The sequence below is a fragment of the Podarcis cretensis genome (assembly GCF_951804945.1).
Source record: "Podarcis cretensis genome assembly, chromosome: 4".
Taxonomy (NCBI): domain Eukaryota; kingdom Metazoa; phylum Chordata; class Lepidosauria; order Squamata; family Lacertidae; genus Podarcis; species Podarcis cretensis.
In genome coordinates, this window is record NC_137173.1 from 42,128,700 (window position 1) to 42,145,282 (window position 16,583).

At 42.5% G+C, this 16,583-nt stretch overlaps 1 protein-coding gene across 1 annotated transcript; it reads left to right on the plus strand.

The window, feature by feature from the left end:
- The first annotated feature begins 711 nt into the window (after positions 1-711).
- LOC307215517 (uncharacterized protein) lies at positions 712-16,370 on the plus strand. The gene is made up of 6 exons (XM_079974851.1): positions 712-833; positions 1,995-2,270; positions 7,421-7,675; positions 10,217-10,354; positions 11,918-12,037; positions 12,800-16,370. The coding sequence occupies exons 1-6, from the start codon at positions 773-775 to the stop codon at positions 12,982-12,984; spliced, it is 1,035 nt and encodes a 344-aa protein (XP_079830977.1). The 5' UTR covers positions 712-772; the 3' UTR covers positions 12,985-16,370.
- Positions 16,371-16,583: the final 213 nt, after the last annotated feature.

The window sequence follows — 16,583 nt, forward strand, 5'->3', positions numbered from 1 at the left end:
TGTCCTGCTGGTTCCATCCACAAAGGTACAGAATTCTTTGAGCTATCATTGATGCTCAAAGCATATAGAGTAATTACACACACAAACACTACCGATATGTGCTGCAGCTTTTGGTCTGAATCCACTTCAGTGGGTTGAATCTAGCTTGTTCTGTTGGGCAGGATTCACCTTGCCAGCCCAGAGTGGAGCCATTGAAATGAATGGTCCTAACTTCTTTAGGTCCATTCATTTCAATAGGTCTACTCTGGGTAAAAGTTAGTTGATTTCAGTGGGCATCCTCTGCGTATGACATACAGTAGTTGAATACAACTCAGTATGATTACTGTTAGTGGGATTAGATTGTTTATGTTGCCTTGCATTTTGCACTCCCGTGTTTATATCAGTCAGCAAAGGCTTCAATGAATAGGAAAAAGTGGTACAATATCAGGATTTGCTTGGGATTCCTGCTAGCTCCGTCCTGTTGGCTCTGATGGACTTGCTTAGAGCACTATTTCACCCCTCCTTCTGAATCTTATTCTTACACACCCCAGTTCCTGCATACAGGGCCATAGAAATAGATCATCAAGGTGATGTGGCTAAAGCATGAGGTCAGTCAACCAAACACCCTTCTGCTTTGTTTTGACTGTACATTAGTCTTGCACCCCTCCAGTATATGCTCTTCTTCTTTTCTTTTTTTAAATTCCTGCTTCTGACATCATTTCCTGACTAGTGCGTTAGTTTAACAGCAAAGCCAGATCCTCTTCTCAGCACACGATGCAAGAAGGTGCTTAAAATGGATTTCCGCTCTTCTTTTCCCTTGCCATGCGTGCTGGTGATTCTGACCATTTCTGATGGTAAGTGGGAATTTTCTTTTATCAAATTGGCATTGCTTTGCCTAGGTGAGCAGAAATGATCCTCTTCGTTCAGATTTCACCCCTGCCACCCCTCTCCTTTAAAGGAAGGCTAGTCTACGGGACTCAGGGAAATGCTGGTGTCATAACCGCCAAAGCATGAAAATGGACAGTCACTCCAAAGTAAGACAGATTTTCTCATAAACTAATTGCAACCATGTCGCCTGATGTACTGCATTTGTAAATGCAAGAGAAATAAGAGGTTGCGAGGCTTTTCGTGTGGGGTGGTGGTCAACACAATGATTCTGGGATTCTTTTATTGTCTCTTGGCGTGACCTTGAACAAATAATTTAGAATACTTGATGAAAACATCTCAAAATCAAGTCTGATGTACATAGGTTTCCAGTTTAAAATCCTTTTGAAAACAATACTCCAAGTCCTTTTCAATATCTGTGCATGATTTTGGAGACAGTGAATTGCAGTGAGGGAAAGTAACTAGCCTGAATTCATCCAGTTTTGCAAACACTACTCAGATTCTTTTCCCCCTTAAACTACTAAGTAGATGGTGATTATTTCCATTTCTAAACATTCTATGGTGTAATCAATATAAATCTGTTGACCATATGAAGTCATTTAACGTTTTTTGAGGCCAATGAGTAATGAATTCAAATACATACACACTATGGGCGACAGTTTAAGCTACATGAAAAACAACACTTATTTAACCGACAAACCACATACTTTCTTGTAAAAATATATTAAATGATACCTGAATTAAAAGCTACATTTAGGTCATTTATTTACAGCAGTGGCTCATCAAGTATCCTTCAAAAGGATCAGCACTCATATAAAATTATGAATTGCACTATTTCATGAATTAAGGCTTTCAGTCTTAGTAACCAATATTGAGTTGATTCCATCCTATTTTTCACTCAGATAACATGAAGCTATGAGCTAAAAAGGGGAAAAAACTGAAGAATACAATTCTCATATGTTTTCTTCGACTAAGAGGTTGCTCATCTTTTTCTGTGACCACAGTCTTACCTCTTTGATTAGACTTACTGTGGTTTCCAATATGTATTTATTTATTTTAATAGTGTTTATAAACTGCTTTTGTTTTTTTTTAAAAAAAAAATCTACTTAAATCTTTTATTACTGTTGCAGGTGTGACTTGTATGGACCTCAAACAGCTTTTTGGTGATGCTGGTGGTAATGTTTCTTTTCCTTTGGAAATTAAAAATCGAAGTGGCATCCTAGTAATGAAAGAAACGAACTGTTCTAAGCCGGAGAATTTTACGATGGACTGTTGCAATGACTGTGACAAAAGGCTGTGCTCAAGGAACGGGATTGTAGAGATGACGGATTTATCAGAAAACGATGAGGGGAAATATACATTTGCTTTTGGAAACGACAGCGAAATTTTCTTGCTCAAAGTGTGTGGTAAGTAGGGATGGGGGATAAATTGGAATCAGTTTTCATGGGAACTGATTTCATTTGCATCCAGTACCTGTTTGCATTTTATACCGAATCTGCACTTTCTGTAACAATGCATGAATCGAAACACAGACATCCTTCAAAACCTGCACTTATTTTCATTTTGCAGCTTAGCTGTTCTCCAGCCAGGTAGTATATGCACAAAAGTGCATATACTAGAATATATTCATATCTTAGTGAAATCAACATACAAAACTATTCTGTGTTCAGAGAAATTGCTTTGCAAAACTGGGCATATCCGGGGAAATTGCTTGCAGAAATTCCTTACCCAAAAGAGAAATTTGGATCAACATGCCAATCGATTTTCATGAGGACTTTTCGGAAAGCCTTGGCAAACTGATGTGGAAATTTAGAGCACTAAATTTAAGATGGGAAAAACGAGTAGCTGAGAGAAACTGACATAATTCTATCCATTCCTTGTGGTCAGCATCCTCATTTTGGAATCAACAATGGAAAAATCTTAAGAGGTTAATTAATTGCTGGTTCTGCTTCAAACATCCTAAGCATACTCACTCAGAAAATAGGTGCCGGTGTTCAATGGGAGTTATTTCCAAGGATAGCCTTAGTTTGTGATCCACAAATAAGTGCACTTTAATTTAAGCTTAAACTCAGTGATATTTTGCCTAAAACACAGATGGGGAACCTGTGGCCCTCCAGCTTATGTTGGAGGGCCAAAAACATGTATGATGGCAGCTGTCATCTAGCAATACTTGGAGAGTCACAGCCTAATGACTAAAGCGTACCCTCCAACATGCCTCAGATAAGATGAGGCATTCTATTCTACACTGGTAAGGTAAAGGTAAAGGTACCCCTGCCCGTACGGGCCAGTCTTGACAGACTCTGGGGTTGTGCGCCCATCTCACTTAAGAGGCCAGGGGCCAGCGCTGTCCGGAGACACTTCCGGGTCACGTGGCCAGCGTGACAAAGCTGCATCTGGCGAGCCAGAGCCGCACACAGAAACGCCGTTTACCTTCCCGCTGGTAAGCGGTCCCTATTTATCTACTTGCACCCGGAGGTGCTTTCGAACTGCTAGGTTGGCAGGCGCTGGGACCGAGCAGCGGGAGCGCACCCCGCCGCAGGGATTCGAACCGCCGACCTTTCGATCGGCAAGTCCTAGGCGCTGAGGCTTTAACCCACAGCGCCACCTGCGTCCCTCATTCTACACTGGTACCTCGGGTTAAATACTTAATTCATTCTGAAGGTCTGTTCTTAACCTGAAACTGTTCTTAACCTGAAGCACCACTTTAGCTAATGGGGCCTCCTGCTGCCGCCGCGCCGCCAGAGCCCGATTTCTGTTCTCATCCTGAAGCAAAGTTCTTAATCCGAGGTACTATTTCTGGGTTAGTAGAGTCTGTAACCTGAAGTGTATGTAAGCTGAAGCATATGTAACCCGAGGTACCACTGTACTTCAATATCACTGCTGGGGAGGAGGAGGACTTTTTTTGCAGGTTAAGATTTCTTATTAAAGTTTTCCATGAGACAGACAACCTCACTTGAAACCCACCTAGCTCCAGAACCCACCTCACCCCAATAATCTCCTTGTCCCTTCCCCTCAAGCTCCTGCCTTGCACAGAGCTGCCTGTACGCTGCCAGCTGCACACCCGCCCCCCAGAGCCCGCTCCTGCCCAGGGTCTCCTTCAGCCTCCACCTTCTCTTCAGGCTTGACACTCTCTCCTTGTTTTTATTCTGGATGGCTGGCTGGGTGACTGGGGGCCTGCCAGGCTGAGAGTCACAACCTCCCAGGGCAGGGATGGCAGTGACATTGCCGTTGTCGTCTCCATTGCCTCCCTCCTTCCTCCTCTTCCTGCTACTGCTCCTCAACCAGCTAGCCAGATAACCTACCTGGCTCCCTCCCCTAGATCTGGCACAAGACTCTTCCCTCTTACTCCACTCCATTTTCTCCGACTCCCAGGAGCAGCGGCAAAGGACATGGCAGCAGAGGAGGAGGAAGTGACTCAGTTGGCAACTCTTTCTTCCTCTTGCTTCCGCCAACGTGAAGCCATTTCCAGTTAGTGTAGCTCAATAAAGAGGGGAATTCGGGACTCGACATGACAACGTGAGAAGCTGTGATGGCTTAAGGGTTTTGTGACAGTCCTGGCGTTTTTGGGGCAGTTGGAGACTATTCTAGAGGCCAATGGACATCACCTCTCACACTCAGCTGTCATTCATAACTACCACCACCTGACAGACGTTGCATGTAGCAAACAGGCCTGCTGATTTGACACAGCATTGCAAATCTCCCTTAAGTGAACTGCTTTGTGGTATGCCAAATTTTAATTTGTGCTTGTTGCAAGTGTTTCAGATAATTCATTTCACTGTGTGAAAATAATAATAATAATAATCAGACCACACGTACAGGCTATGTGCGTTGCCCTCAGTCTGCCTCAGAATACACAAGTACGGTGGTACCTCGAGTTACAAACGCCTCAGGTTACAAATGCTTCAGGTTGCAAACTCCGCTAACCTGGAAGAGTTACCTTGAGTTGAGAATTTTGCCCCAGGATGAGAACGGAAATCATGTGCCGGCGGCGCAGCAGTAGCAAGAGGCCCCATTAGCGAAAGCACGCCTCTAGTTAAGAACAGTTTCAGGTTAAGAACGGACCTCCGGAATGAATTAAGTTCATAACTAGAGGTACCACTGTACTCTGAGGTTCTCACATACCCTCCAGTTGTCTAGATTTTCCAGGGATAGTCCTAGAGTTCAGAAAGACACCCTGATTTCTGATTTGATCCCAGAATGTCCATATTTCCCCTGTCAGTGCTGCCACCATCAAGCTTGAGGAGGGAGAGCTGATGCTTGTCCCCAGCACCAGTCAGGGAGCATCCCATTGCCCCTCCATGGACTCCCTTTTGCCCTTCTTCTGATAGGAAATCCCTGCCAGGGGGTCCAGAAATGGGAGGTCGAGGAGGGCAAATGAGAAATGTCCCTATTTTCATCTGAGGAATATTGGTGGGTATGTTCTCTATATTGTATGGACAGAGGATCCTTGGCTTTTAACAGCTACACAACGAGCAGAAAACAAGTAAACCCTTTACGGACAAGGAGATACAGTGATGCAAAGGCTCTTTCCAACATTAATGCTGCAATCTTAGATAGCCTTACCTGGGACTAAGACCACCCCCTTCCCTGAACTCAGTAGGGCTAGGCTGTCGGGCAATTGATTTGTCAGTTGGGATACCTAAAATCTGTGAAAATGTTTCCATCCATAATTCAAATTTGAGGCTATAGTCAAGGTAGTACCATATACTGTATTTCAAGAATAAAAATATTAAAGCTGTTATCATAGAATGGATGCGTTCTAATTTTGTAACCTTAAAGCACTGCATAGGGAAAATATCACAATTACCGCATCCCTTTTAAATAGGGTTTGATCAATGGGAGTGTAGGTTTCGTTCAAAGATGTGGGTTGGTATACAACAGGTTAAAGGAGGGAGCTAATTTATTCTGGTTAGTGTAATAAAAGCACACGGCGGCTCTGCACGCGCTCGGATCAGTTTGTTAAAACAGAAGAAAGTGCCATAAGAAAGGTATGCATTTATGATTCAAGTGTTTAAGTACATTACTCTTAAGTGCCACCCAAAGGCAAACAGGCAGAACTGCAACTGCTGTAGCAAAGGCAATGGTGCTTTGGGTACACACGTAAGTGGGATTTAAATAGCAAAGATACAACTTGCCAAAGAGGGAGAAGGAAACACCAATTTCTTCATTACTTCAAATGCATGCTTGAATTGCGAGACTCACATTTTGAATGGGAATGTTTTTGCCAGAAATATTCCTTTGCCATGCTTCTATATTGTGTCCCAGAATTTCCATATATTTGTTCTGATCTGGAAAACAACAACAAAAAACACCAACCCATCTTTTTCCAGTATGCTTGATTTCAACAAGTCACAAGACGGCTCATGTTCTTTGGACTGGAGCTAATATGAACCAACTTCACACAACCATTAGTGGCTCCTGACATGATGAAGTTGATGGTTTGGCGAGGCAGTTTGATTGACATGGGCATGGGCATGGGCATGGCAACGGATTGAAGTAACATAAGTGCTGTATTGCGTGGCGAGTTCCCGCCCCCCACCAGGATAAATAAAGACACAAGACACCATAATTTAAGGTTAAATGGGTGAATTAGGCCACAACTTTATTGAATTCAGGAATGAGAGGCATTGGCTTAGGCATTGGTCCTATCAACTATCCGGCTCCAGCCCATTTGCTGGAGACACGGGAAGGGTTAACACCATAGAGGGGGAGTCTCCTGCTGAGGCACGTCGACTAGGAGCTCCCCCGGGTCACTGCTCGGGGGCATGCCTTTGGCCCACACCTCCATAGGCTTCGGACAGGGCCACGCCCCCCGGAGTCCTTTATCGGACCACCCTTCGTTCACTGGGGGGAGGTGATGGCGTTCCTCCCCCCCCACATCCTCTTAACCCCTTCTTACCAATGCCTAACCGCCAATGCCGAGGAGTTGTGACGAGTTGCTATGAGGTAGGCGAAAAACCAAATGGCTGTAAATTGCCAATTGGGAAAAATTCCTACCATGCCCCTTGCGGCAACAGACCGAAGTCCATAGCAAAGTCAGAGACCTACCTAAAGCCTACCCAAAGGGAGGGAGGGAGGGTGGGAAAACGTGGGGGCTAGCCGGCGAAAAGAGGGCGAGCCCCCTCTGAAACCAACCCCTGCTCATGTGGGGGTGGGTGTGAAGCCCGCAACCCCACCTCCTGGGCAGGCCGGAAGTGGCTTTTTCAATACATGATCACACCTTAATAACATGCCTTTGGGCTGGTACCCCTAAAAACAAAGTTAATAGGAACCTGCAATCCATGTGATTTGCTTTCGAAGATTCCTGGAATCCCAATTTAGAAGATGGTAAATTTTAGTAGAGGAGCAGGTCTGTTTACAGGGACCATGAGGAGCTTTCAATTTCTCCAGAAGCAAACAGCAGGAAAAATCCATTAGGATCCATTGAATGTTATATATAGTTGAAGGAGGTAATAGGGGATTAAATGAAAAAAGGAAAGGTTCAGATGATGGTTCCCACTGTCCTGTCATGGTAACATTTTTCTCTCTGTTTTGTTGTTCTCTTTCCACTGCCTAGAGAAGCCTCCCGCTGTTTATATCAATTGTCTACCTGATGGAAGAGCAAATTTGTCCTGTGAAGCAGATGGTCAATTCAATGATGGAGTTTACTGGACTCGGAATGGGAGAATAATACATGATGTTGATGCTTGTGTGAAAGATGGTGGCAAGAGCATTATTTTGGGGAAAGGGGTACAGGGAAAGCTCGCTTGCCATAGAAGAAACTCTTGCAGCAGCTCCTCCATTGAGCTGTCATGTAATGGTGGTAACGATCGTAAGTTATATTTTACCTTCTTCTTATGGGTGTTCAACGTGTTATTTGAATATATATGTCAGCAGATGTGTCTCTCTGACTCACCAACACAAAATCATTTTCCTTCATTCATGAAGCAGCCCCCTGCCTACTGGGTGCTCTCCAGACATTGTTGGACAGCTCTTTCCATCATCCCTGACCTTTGGCCATGTTGACAGGGGCTAATGGGAGGCCAAATCACTAGTGACCATTACTTTGCCATGTGGAATGACTTTATATTATACACGAATCTGAAAGAACATGGACATTTGGTCCCACCCGCATATGCAGATATTGTGATTTTGTAAAGCTTTAGGATTTTAAATTTAATTTCTGGACCTTAATAGATAATTAACAGACACACAAGGGAGAGTATTTCTTCCCCTTTTCATGCTTATTTTAAAGACTTTTGGTGAGAGGCCCTCTGAAAAATGATGGTTTGTTATTTACTTTGTTCCATACAGCATTCTCATTTTATTCTTCCAGGCCGTGATGATTTTTTTTTTGGGGGGGGGGGAACTTTTTTTATTTATTTATTGTTCCTCTGTATATTGGAGAACTTAATGATAATGTTAAAGTGGGAAAAACATGTCTGAATACATCTTACAATATAGTTTAACATGTTCCCCAGAAACACACACACACACATTTCAATCTCACAAACATCAGGGCAGTGTATGACACAATAAAAGTAAAATAAAAATAAAAGCAAAGCAAAGCAATCATTAAAATGATTGGCTGCTGAAGGAACATTTTAGACAGCATAGGCCTGTCAGCATTAAAAAGTCACCGAGAGACATCTGAAACTGATGTAATAATCTTTCTGTTACCAGCACCACAACTGACACAGCAGTCCTCAGCATAATTAGCTGAATGCTCCAAGGCTCAGCTTCCATTTTGGCCCCATCTTGTGATTCTTGCCTAGATATTCGCTGCAAAATAACCAGAAATATTAGCAGCTCACAATAAAATCTCCTTTACCTGACATTCATGGTTAGGGTAAATCATTCATCATTTTGGCAATGTATTTTGCTTTTTAATGTCTATGTCCTGGACCAGGCAGTTGAAATAAAAACAAGCAAACAAAGAATGCAATTTATTGGATACCTATTGCCCCCTGAATGTTTTGAATGGATTGCAGTCAATGGGTTGCTCACAGACTGCTAACTGCAAGCAGTCGTGCGTGGCTTTGATATTTATGGTGCAGTAACTGTGCAGTTCAATCCCCTCAGTCACAGGGAACTATTTCTGCACTCTCCAATCTTTACAGACCTAGAGAGATGTAGCAGCAGCTGCAAGAATCAGCAAACAGGGGCCTCCTCATGTGCTAAAGGTTAAAAATGGGCTCTGCATGTCTGTCTGAATAAGTTTCTATGCACCTCATGATGATATCCTCTATGCTCCATGGTTGAGGGGGGTTGAGCTCTGGGTCTTTTGTTCTGGACCCTCCTTTCTCTTGAAATTATGGGCATGTTTTTTACATAACAAAGGAGGATAATTCCTACCTATTTGGGTCAGCACAACACATTTTGCTGTCTGCAGCTGACCAGGTAATGGTGCCATGAATTCCTACCAAGTCAAGGTACATAATCCCTAAGGCCATCCAAGTTATCCTGTCACCTGAGACAGAAAACCTCTCCTTTGTAAAAGTACAATGACAATAAATTAAATAACTAATAAGTTGTTGCCCTTCGTTGATACTCAAATTGTGTTGCCTAATGGAAGGGCTGGCCCTGTTGCAACTAGATAGGTGGGGTACAGCAGGCAATTCACACTGAGTGGACCAGGTCTGGAAAATCCCGTTGGCACTTCATAATTAAAAATGAACCCAGGGACCTTTTGGCTTCCAAAAGCAGTGGTGGTGGGGATAAAAATATTTTTTAATAATAATAAATGTAAATGTAAATATTAGTGACTGAAAGCCACTTCAATTCCTAGGAACTAAAATATAAAATGGAAGCAAAGCATACTAGGCTATAAAGTGGATTATTGTATATTGTCTCAATGGAATGTTTCCAGCCTTAAGTGGGGTTTTTTAAGTTTGATCTAAGTGAAGTGGGAGGCAGAGTGAATCATGTTCTTTTGTAAGTAAATTTTATTTCAAGTAAAATGAGGTGTGAAGGATCAAAGGGTAGCTTATTACCTAGTGGGTCCCAACCCATCAGCCGAAGACCAGTGACTTAAAGCACCCTTAACAAACTACTATTCACAGGCTTCTTTGTGGGGAAGTCATATGCTTTAGATGTGCTTTAAATGTATGTTATTGGTGTTGACTGCAACCTGAATTTGCCACCCCCAAATAGTAGCAGTCTAGAAGCATCCTTACATAACTTCTCCATGCCTGGTAGGATTCTACTAACTAACAGTGGTCTTCTCCCCACCAACATTATTTGCATTAAAAAAATCACACACCTTGCATATTATAGGCAAAGACACCTTTAACATTGTGGTGACCCTGAGTCCTGTCTTTAGGTTGCTCCTGTTTCTTTACTGCTTAAGAACAGTGTTGTTTCTTTCAATCAGGAGAACTGCTGCAGCACCCACACTTCCTGTATATTATGGTAGCGTGTGGAGGGGGTGCTCTCCTTCTGGCCATTATTGCCTCACTGATCACATGCTGCTGCATGAAGAGCAAGCATCATTTCACTCCAGTGCCTGCGGGTGAGTAGCAGTTTCCCCTCTTCTTTTTTGCATTGTATTTTGCAGCACAATCCTATTGCATGTTTACGTAGAAGTGAAATCTACTAAGTCCAGTGGCATTTACTCCCCAAGTAAGCAATGCATGGGCCTGTAACCTAGGTTATTGTAGATTAGGCATCCCCAGACTCAGCCCTCCAGCTGTTTTGGGACTACAACTCCCATCATCCCTAGCTAACAGGATCAGTGGTTATGGATGATGGGTATTGTAGTCCCAAAACAGCTGGAGAGCTGAGTTTGGGGATGCCTGTTGTAGATGAATCTAAGCTCCTCCTATAACTGCAATTGCTTACACTCTGTGACAAAAGTGACAATTCTGAAGTTAGGCGGATTTTGCAACCAGCCAGAATAAAGCTCATATTTACTTTCCATGGCTCCTTTGCCCATATCCCAGCCTGCCTCTCAGGTTTTACACTTGACTGCATTTCTGCAAAGGTATATTTCTCATAAGGTTACATTATTCTTGTTTTAGGGACCAAGGATCATTTAGCTGGTTTTATTCATATGATCCTAACCTATCTTTTAGGTATGCAGCTCCTTCGGCACATAACATCATAGAACTGTTAGAAGGGACCCTGCACCATGGGATCTATTTTCCAAATTTCTTATCAAGCCTACCCGATATTTCTTCAAAATCCTTCACCCTAACTCCTTACACTCCTCTTAATGTAGGTTGTTGCAACTAGAAAGGTCTCATAATATGCCATGGGAACAGAAGGGATACAGAGGCTTCGCCATTATAAGTTTTGCCTACAGGCACCACAAATCATGATGCTGGTGATGTTGACATCAAGGTGTCACATTTTGTAGGTCTCCTTGCATGATTAGGCCTCTGGCAATAACTCAGTTCTGGCATCACCAGAACAAGAGGCCCCTGTTCCACAATTCGTCCTTGAAGTTTAGGAGAATCCCCATGGGAAAAAATCCAGACCTACTGATCTTATTCCAAAGGGGCATCAGGAGACCATCTGGAGACCTTGCCCTTCTTTACCTAGAATTAATACAAGTTGGAATTAAACTGCTTATACCCACTATTCACTGTATGCATTTTTGTAGTTTTCTCCTCCTCTTTGCCTATAATTCTTATTCTCTTAGTGCCCTTTACTGGCTCATCCTCATAAAAATGATCAACAGTTTAGTTACATGTGAACAATTCATCAATCCTAAACAAATGCACAGGTGAAAACAGGGATCCTGTGACCCTCCAGATGTTGCTGAACTTCAGCTCCCCAAAGCCTCGGCCCGGCTGGCCAATGTTCTCTTGGATGAGATGTCATCCAGTAGAGGGCCACAGGTTAGCCACCTCTGATGTAAAATAGGGCACCTGCTATTTTGCTCTATGAAGCATGGCAATTGTACAGGGAATTTTTTTGGGGGTGCTTTGGGTTTTTTATGGAGAGGCCAGGTACAGTTTAGTAGACAGCAGTTAGCACTGGTGAAGGAATACCCACAAAGCTGAAACTCTACCTCACCCATATTAATTGATTGATTTGCCCCCTTTCAGTCTCTCATTATGCTTTCCAACAGAAGATGAAAAGGATGAGGGGATAACCCTGTCTGCCATTTCCAGTGAAGAACCAAAGAGTCCTCCTAATGGAGACCCCTGTGAAACCACAGATGCCCTTGTTGCCAGCACCCCCAATCCTGGTAGGTACAGTTATATCATTGTTGTTGTTATTAAAGAGCAAAGGTGTGTGGGAATAAATGTATTTGTGTAGTTCAGGGATGCAGAAATGGTGACCCTCTAAAAGCCACATGCAACAATTTTTGTGTGGTGGCCATTCCACAAAACAGTAGAGTAACATGTAGAGTAGCCCCCACATGGCCAAATGGAATCATACAGAGTTCCTCCACAATAATCGCTTGTACACTGGGGCTCTTCCATAATGATTTCAATTGGACGAAGTTTTGTGAGATGTTTTATTGTGATTGTGTTGTAGTTATAAGGTTTTACTGGGACTGATGGCTGTTTCAATATAATTGTCAACCATTCACTTGGTTGTATTGCTTTAGTGTTATTATTTACGTTTTAAATGATGTAGGACAAGTACTTTGGTGCTTGGGTCTTGCTTGTGGGTTTTTCTCAGGCATCTGGTTGGCCACTGTGAGAACAGGATGCTAGACAAGATGGGCCTTTGGTCTGATCCAGTGAACTCTTCTTACATTCTTATTTGATGATGATGATGATGATGATGATGATTTAGTTGTTTGACTGATACACATCATGTACTGCCTTGTGAGGTTTCTGTTTAAATGATGGGATATAAATCTATAAATCAAAAATTAAAAAAGATAACAGCAAAAGGAAAGCTGAGATGAAGACTTTGTTGAAGATTATAGTAAAGATTGAGGTCTGAGACTATGTTAATTCATTTTTATAGCACATTCTAACTTGTACTTCCTTTAAAGGTCCTGAGACCTGTGAGAGTTTTAAACCAGAGCACAAGACAGATCCAAATCCTACAGTTCAACCTAAGCTGGCACTGGAGACTAAAACAGAGGAAGATGTTGAAACAGCATTTCGAGAAGTCATGGTTGACACTGAAGCCCTGGAAACGGTGGATGATTGCTTCCCTGATCCTATTGATGCTTGATCAGATGTGTTCCCTTTAACCCTTCCTACAGTCTTGGGAATTGGTGTTTCTTCATTCCATGATGTTATCTCCATAATAATAGTGTCCTTTAAAAAAACGCCTGCCTACAGTTAGCCAAATCTACAAACCCACCTAAAAATAGTCCTCATGGGCCAATGTGGTATCCTTGCTCCATGTAGCAATTAGATTTCAAATTAAATATGACAGATCTATGTGCAAGACCTTTAACCTTCAAACAATCTGATTAATTTTTCCTGTTTCTATGACAATTTTCAGGCTTCTCAAAACCCCAATATTTTTGGTTCTATCAAGGCACAGACACACAACAGGCAAAATACCATACAGGAGTCCCAAAGTACATATTTTATACTGGAATGGGGCCAGAAATTCCCTAAAAGTTCCAGAAAAAGTGTTGAGTTCTGTACTGGGATGTTTGGAATTATATCACAGTAGCTTTCGCAGATTCTTGTGGTCAAAAACAGTCCTATTCATTACGCTGGGTGTTTATATGAACTGATGTTGGCTCATGGATTTCAGGGACCCTCAAGGAGGGTATCTACAGAATTCCTTTACCTGGAAGAGGTGAGGCACGAAAACAGAGAATGTGGAAAGTGAGGTCAGTGGCACTGTTTGGACAGTGGACCCTTTGTCAGTTTACAGGCCCAAAGAGATGCCCAACCTCATCCCCTTCTGGAGCAAGTTCTGACACTCCGAGCTTCCATTTCTAAATATTTTTGTTCCATCCAGCTACCTTTTAGCAGAAAGTAGGGATCCCTGTGCCCACTGCTGTATGTCCCTTTGAAAGGAATGATGCAAAAATGCTTCCCAGCACATGTTCCAGCTCCAACCTTGGATATCCAGATGTTGTTGGACTACAGCTTCCATAACCCCCAGCCATGGTCATGAATGGTAGGAGCTGCAGTCCCAACAACACCTAGGAGCACAAGGTTGAAGAAGCTGCTCCAGTGCATAGTTTGTGACTAATAGGAAGCACAGAAACAGCATTTTGTTTTTATATTTGTGATGGAGTTTTCAGCATAAATTGACTACTGGCCTAAGCAATTTGATAATTCTCTGTATACGCATTGTGCTTTCTTGAGTGTTCCAAGCAGTTCACATATATCGTCTTTGTAATTTGCGGCAGGTGTTCCATTTCTTTCCTTGCCTGCATCTTGCCTTTGTGTGGATGTGCTTGCATCTTATTTCAGATGAAAGGCTGGAGAATTTGAGGGATTCTCCAGGTGCTCTTTTCTTGTGGTGTAGCTATTTTGGGCCCTTAGTTAGATAGAAAGGCTTTGCTGCTGCTGCTGCCTGAAACACTGCAAGCCACTCTGCTGTCCTTAATTGGGCATATACTCTGCAGATAGGCATTAAGGATTAAGTTCTAGAAACTTCTAAAGGGGGCATTATTTCCTCCCTATATGAACATACACTGATGTAGCAGCACTCCTTGAAGTAAATGGCATTGGGGACTTACTTCTGAGTAGACATGTATAGAATGGCCCTGAGAAAGTTCTTTATCAGAGATTGGTGGAGACTAAAGAAAATGGCACTACAGTTCCATTCATGTGTACTCAGAAGCAAGGTTTATGACTAGGTAAGTTTATATAATATTGCAGCATGTGAGTGTCAGTAGTCCTGGCTTTGGGTGACATTCCATTGCCTTTGAAAAGAAGTCAGTCCTTGACTAAACAAGCCAGTCTCTGCGTCTAAGCATCACTAGCTATTATTAGATCGTGAACTCCTGGCTGGGACTTGTTATGCATTTGTTTTGACGTACAGCTCCTTGTTCAGTGCAGACCCTTTTATAAATATTAAATGCTGATGACTAAACCCCACTCTATGGCTACAGAACTGAGTTGCGTCAGAATTAATTTCAGAGTCATGTCTCATTTACTGGAAAAACCCCTCTTACCAATACTGCCACTGCCAGGAGCCATGAACATCCAGTTACTGCTATCTGATGAGACCATTTTTACACAAATGTTTTGAATTATTCTATTTCAGAACTCAGATCTAACACATGATTTCAAGGCTTCTTGTCCCATCTTTGTGGCTTATATAGGCCTTGTAAATTAGATGTGCAGCACGTGTGCCAGGTATGTTTACTAAGCAATAAGTCACATTGTTTTAGGCTGCTATCAAAGTTGAAACTTCGCTTGTGTTCCAGCCTCTCCTGCCATTTATAGCTATGTTTGATAATGCAGAAAAGATGCACATATGACACAAATAGGCATCATAGACTTTACATTCACAAGCCTGACTGACGCATGCCCTGCTTTAAGCCTTGTGCATAAAAAGTCTTTAGAATTTGCAGTTGGATTCTGGGGACAACGCTTTCCTTAAAATAAAATTAAAAAGCTTTTAAAAAACACACCATGGTGTCTGAATGTCACATGAGCATGGATGTCATTGGTGTGATGTTTGGCCTTGTGACTTGAAAGTCCTGATTGCTAGGAGAAAGGAGTATGGGTTTTCCTCCTGCAGAGCATGCTAGGGTACAGAGTTCAACAGTATCTAGAATAAAGTGAAATTGCTTTACGTTAACTATTGGGCTTAAAAAAAACCCCAACCCAGTAGTGAAGGTGATGTCATTCACAGCCCTGATATTGCATTAGAGGCCAAGGTTAGAAGAAAGATGCTCTGGGAGATTCTAAGACTTAAAGTAAAAGGCTGGGACTAGGCTAGTATTTCTCGTGTGCCAGCCAAATGGTTTACTGTGTCTTTACCATTGATTGCCAAGCCAGGGGCCCAGATGTACAGGCCCCCTCCTCTACCCCTTCTGAGAAGATTGCTTGGTGGCAGCACATCAGAGCAGCCCCCTTATCTGCTGATGTTTTGTACCACTTGCACCCTGCTTGTCCATCACCCTAATGTCTTTATCTGCCATCCATGATGTGACTGTGGTGGTGACTGTCCTATGACTAGGCACACGTTACTTGACAGGCCTCTTGAGCTTCGTACTAGTCTAACGTACAGGATCTTCTAGAATCCCACTTTGCTTCATGTGTAGGAAGCTGCATGTTTACAGCATTAGAGAAGACGTGTAGACAGCCATAAAATAGCTTCAGAAATTCAGCTGACAGCTACAGCTCGCCATTTTGCTTTATTCTTTCTCTCTCTATTACAGTAATATAAGGCTGGGAGATTCATTCTTCTGTAATGTTTTTATCTGCATTCATGCTATGGTGTTTTTTAAAATAATGCTGTACCCTAACTAATAAAAATATTGTTTTGTAAACATAATGTGGAAAAGTAAAGTTATTTGTACCATTGTTTCGTTCCTTACCATAGCAAAACTACCATCTGGAAAGCTTATCCGTGTAGATGTGGCACCAACCATGCCGTCATTCCCATCTCACTTTCCTCAGCTCTACTTATCCAAAGCTCCTGTTTCTTATTATATGGTTATTAAATAGATTTATTCAAAGGAGCTCAATACAATGTAGGAGGTACTTGGTCCTCCATTTTATCCTTGTGGCAACTCTCCACTAGAGGTGAAGCTATGAGATGTGGCTGGCCTAAGTGTACCCTGTGAGTGTGAATTCTTAGTCCACCACTCTAAGCATTGCACCAAACCAGCACCTCCCAACTTCCTG

Coding starts and splice junctions, on each gene's coding strand:
- LOC307215517 (XM_079974851.1), top strand. CDS start 773: ATGGATTTCCGCTCTTCTTTTCCCTTGCCATGCGTGCTGGTGATTCTG. Junction 2,271..7,420: donor TTTCTTGCTCAAAGTGTGTG/GTAAGTAGGGAT, acceptor TCCACTGCCTAG/AGAAGCCTCCCGCTGTTTAT. Junction 10,355..11,917: donor TTTCACTCCAGTGCCTGCGG/GTGAGTAGCAGT, acceptor GCTTTCCAACAG/AAGATGAAAAGGATGAGGGG.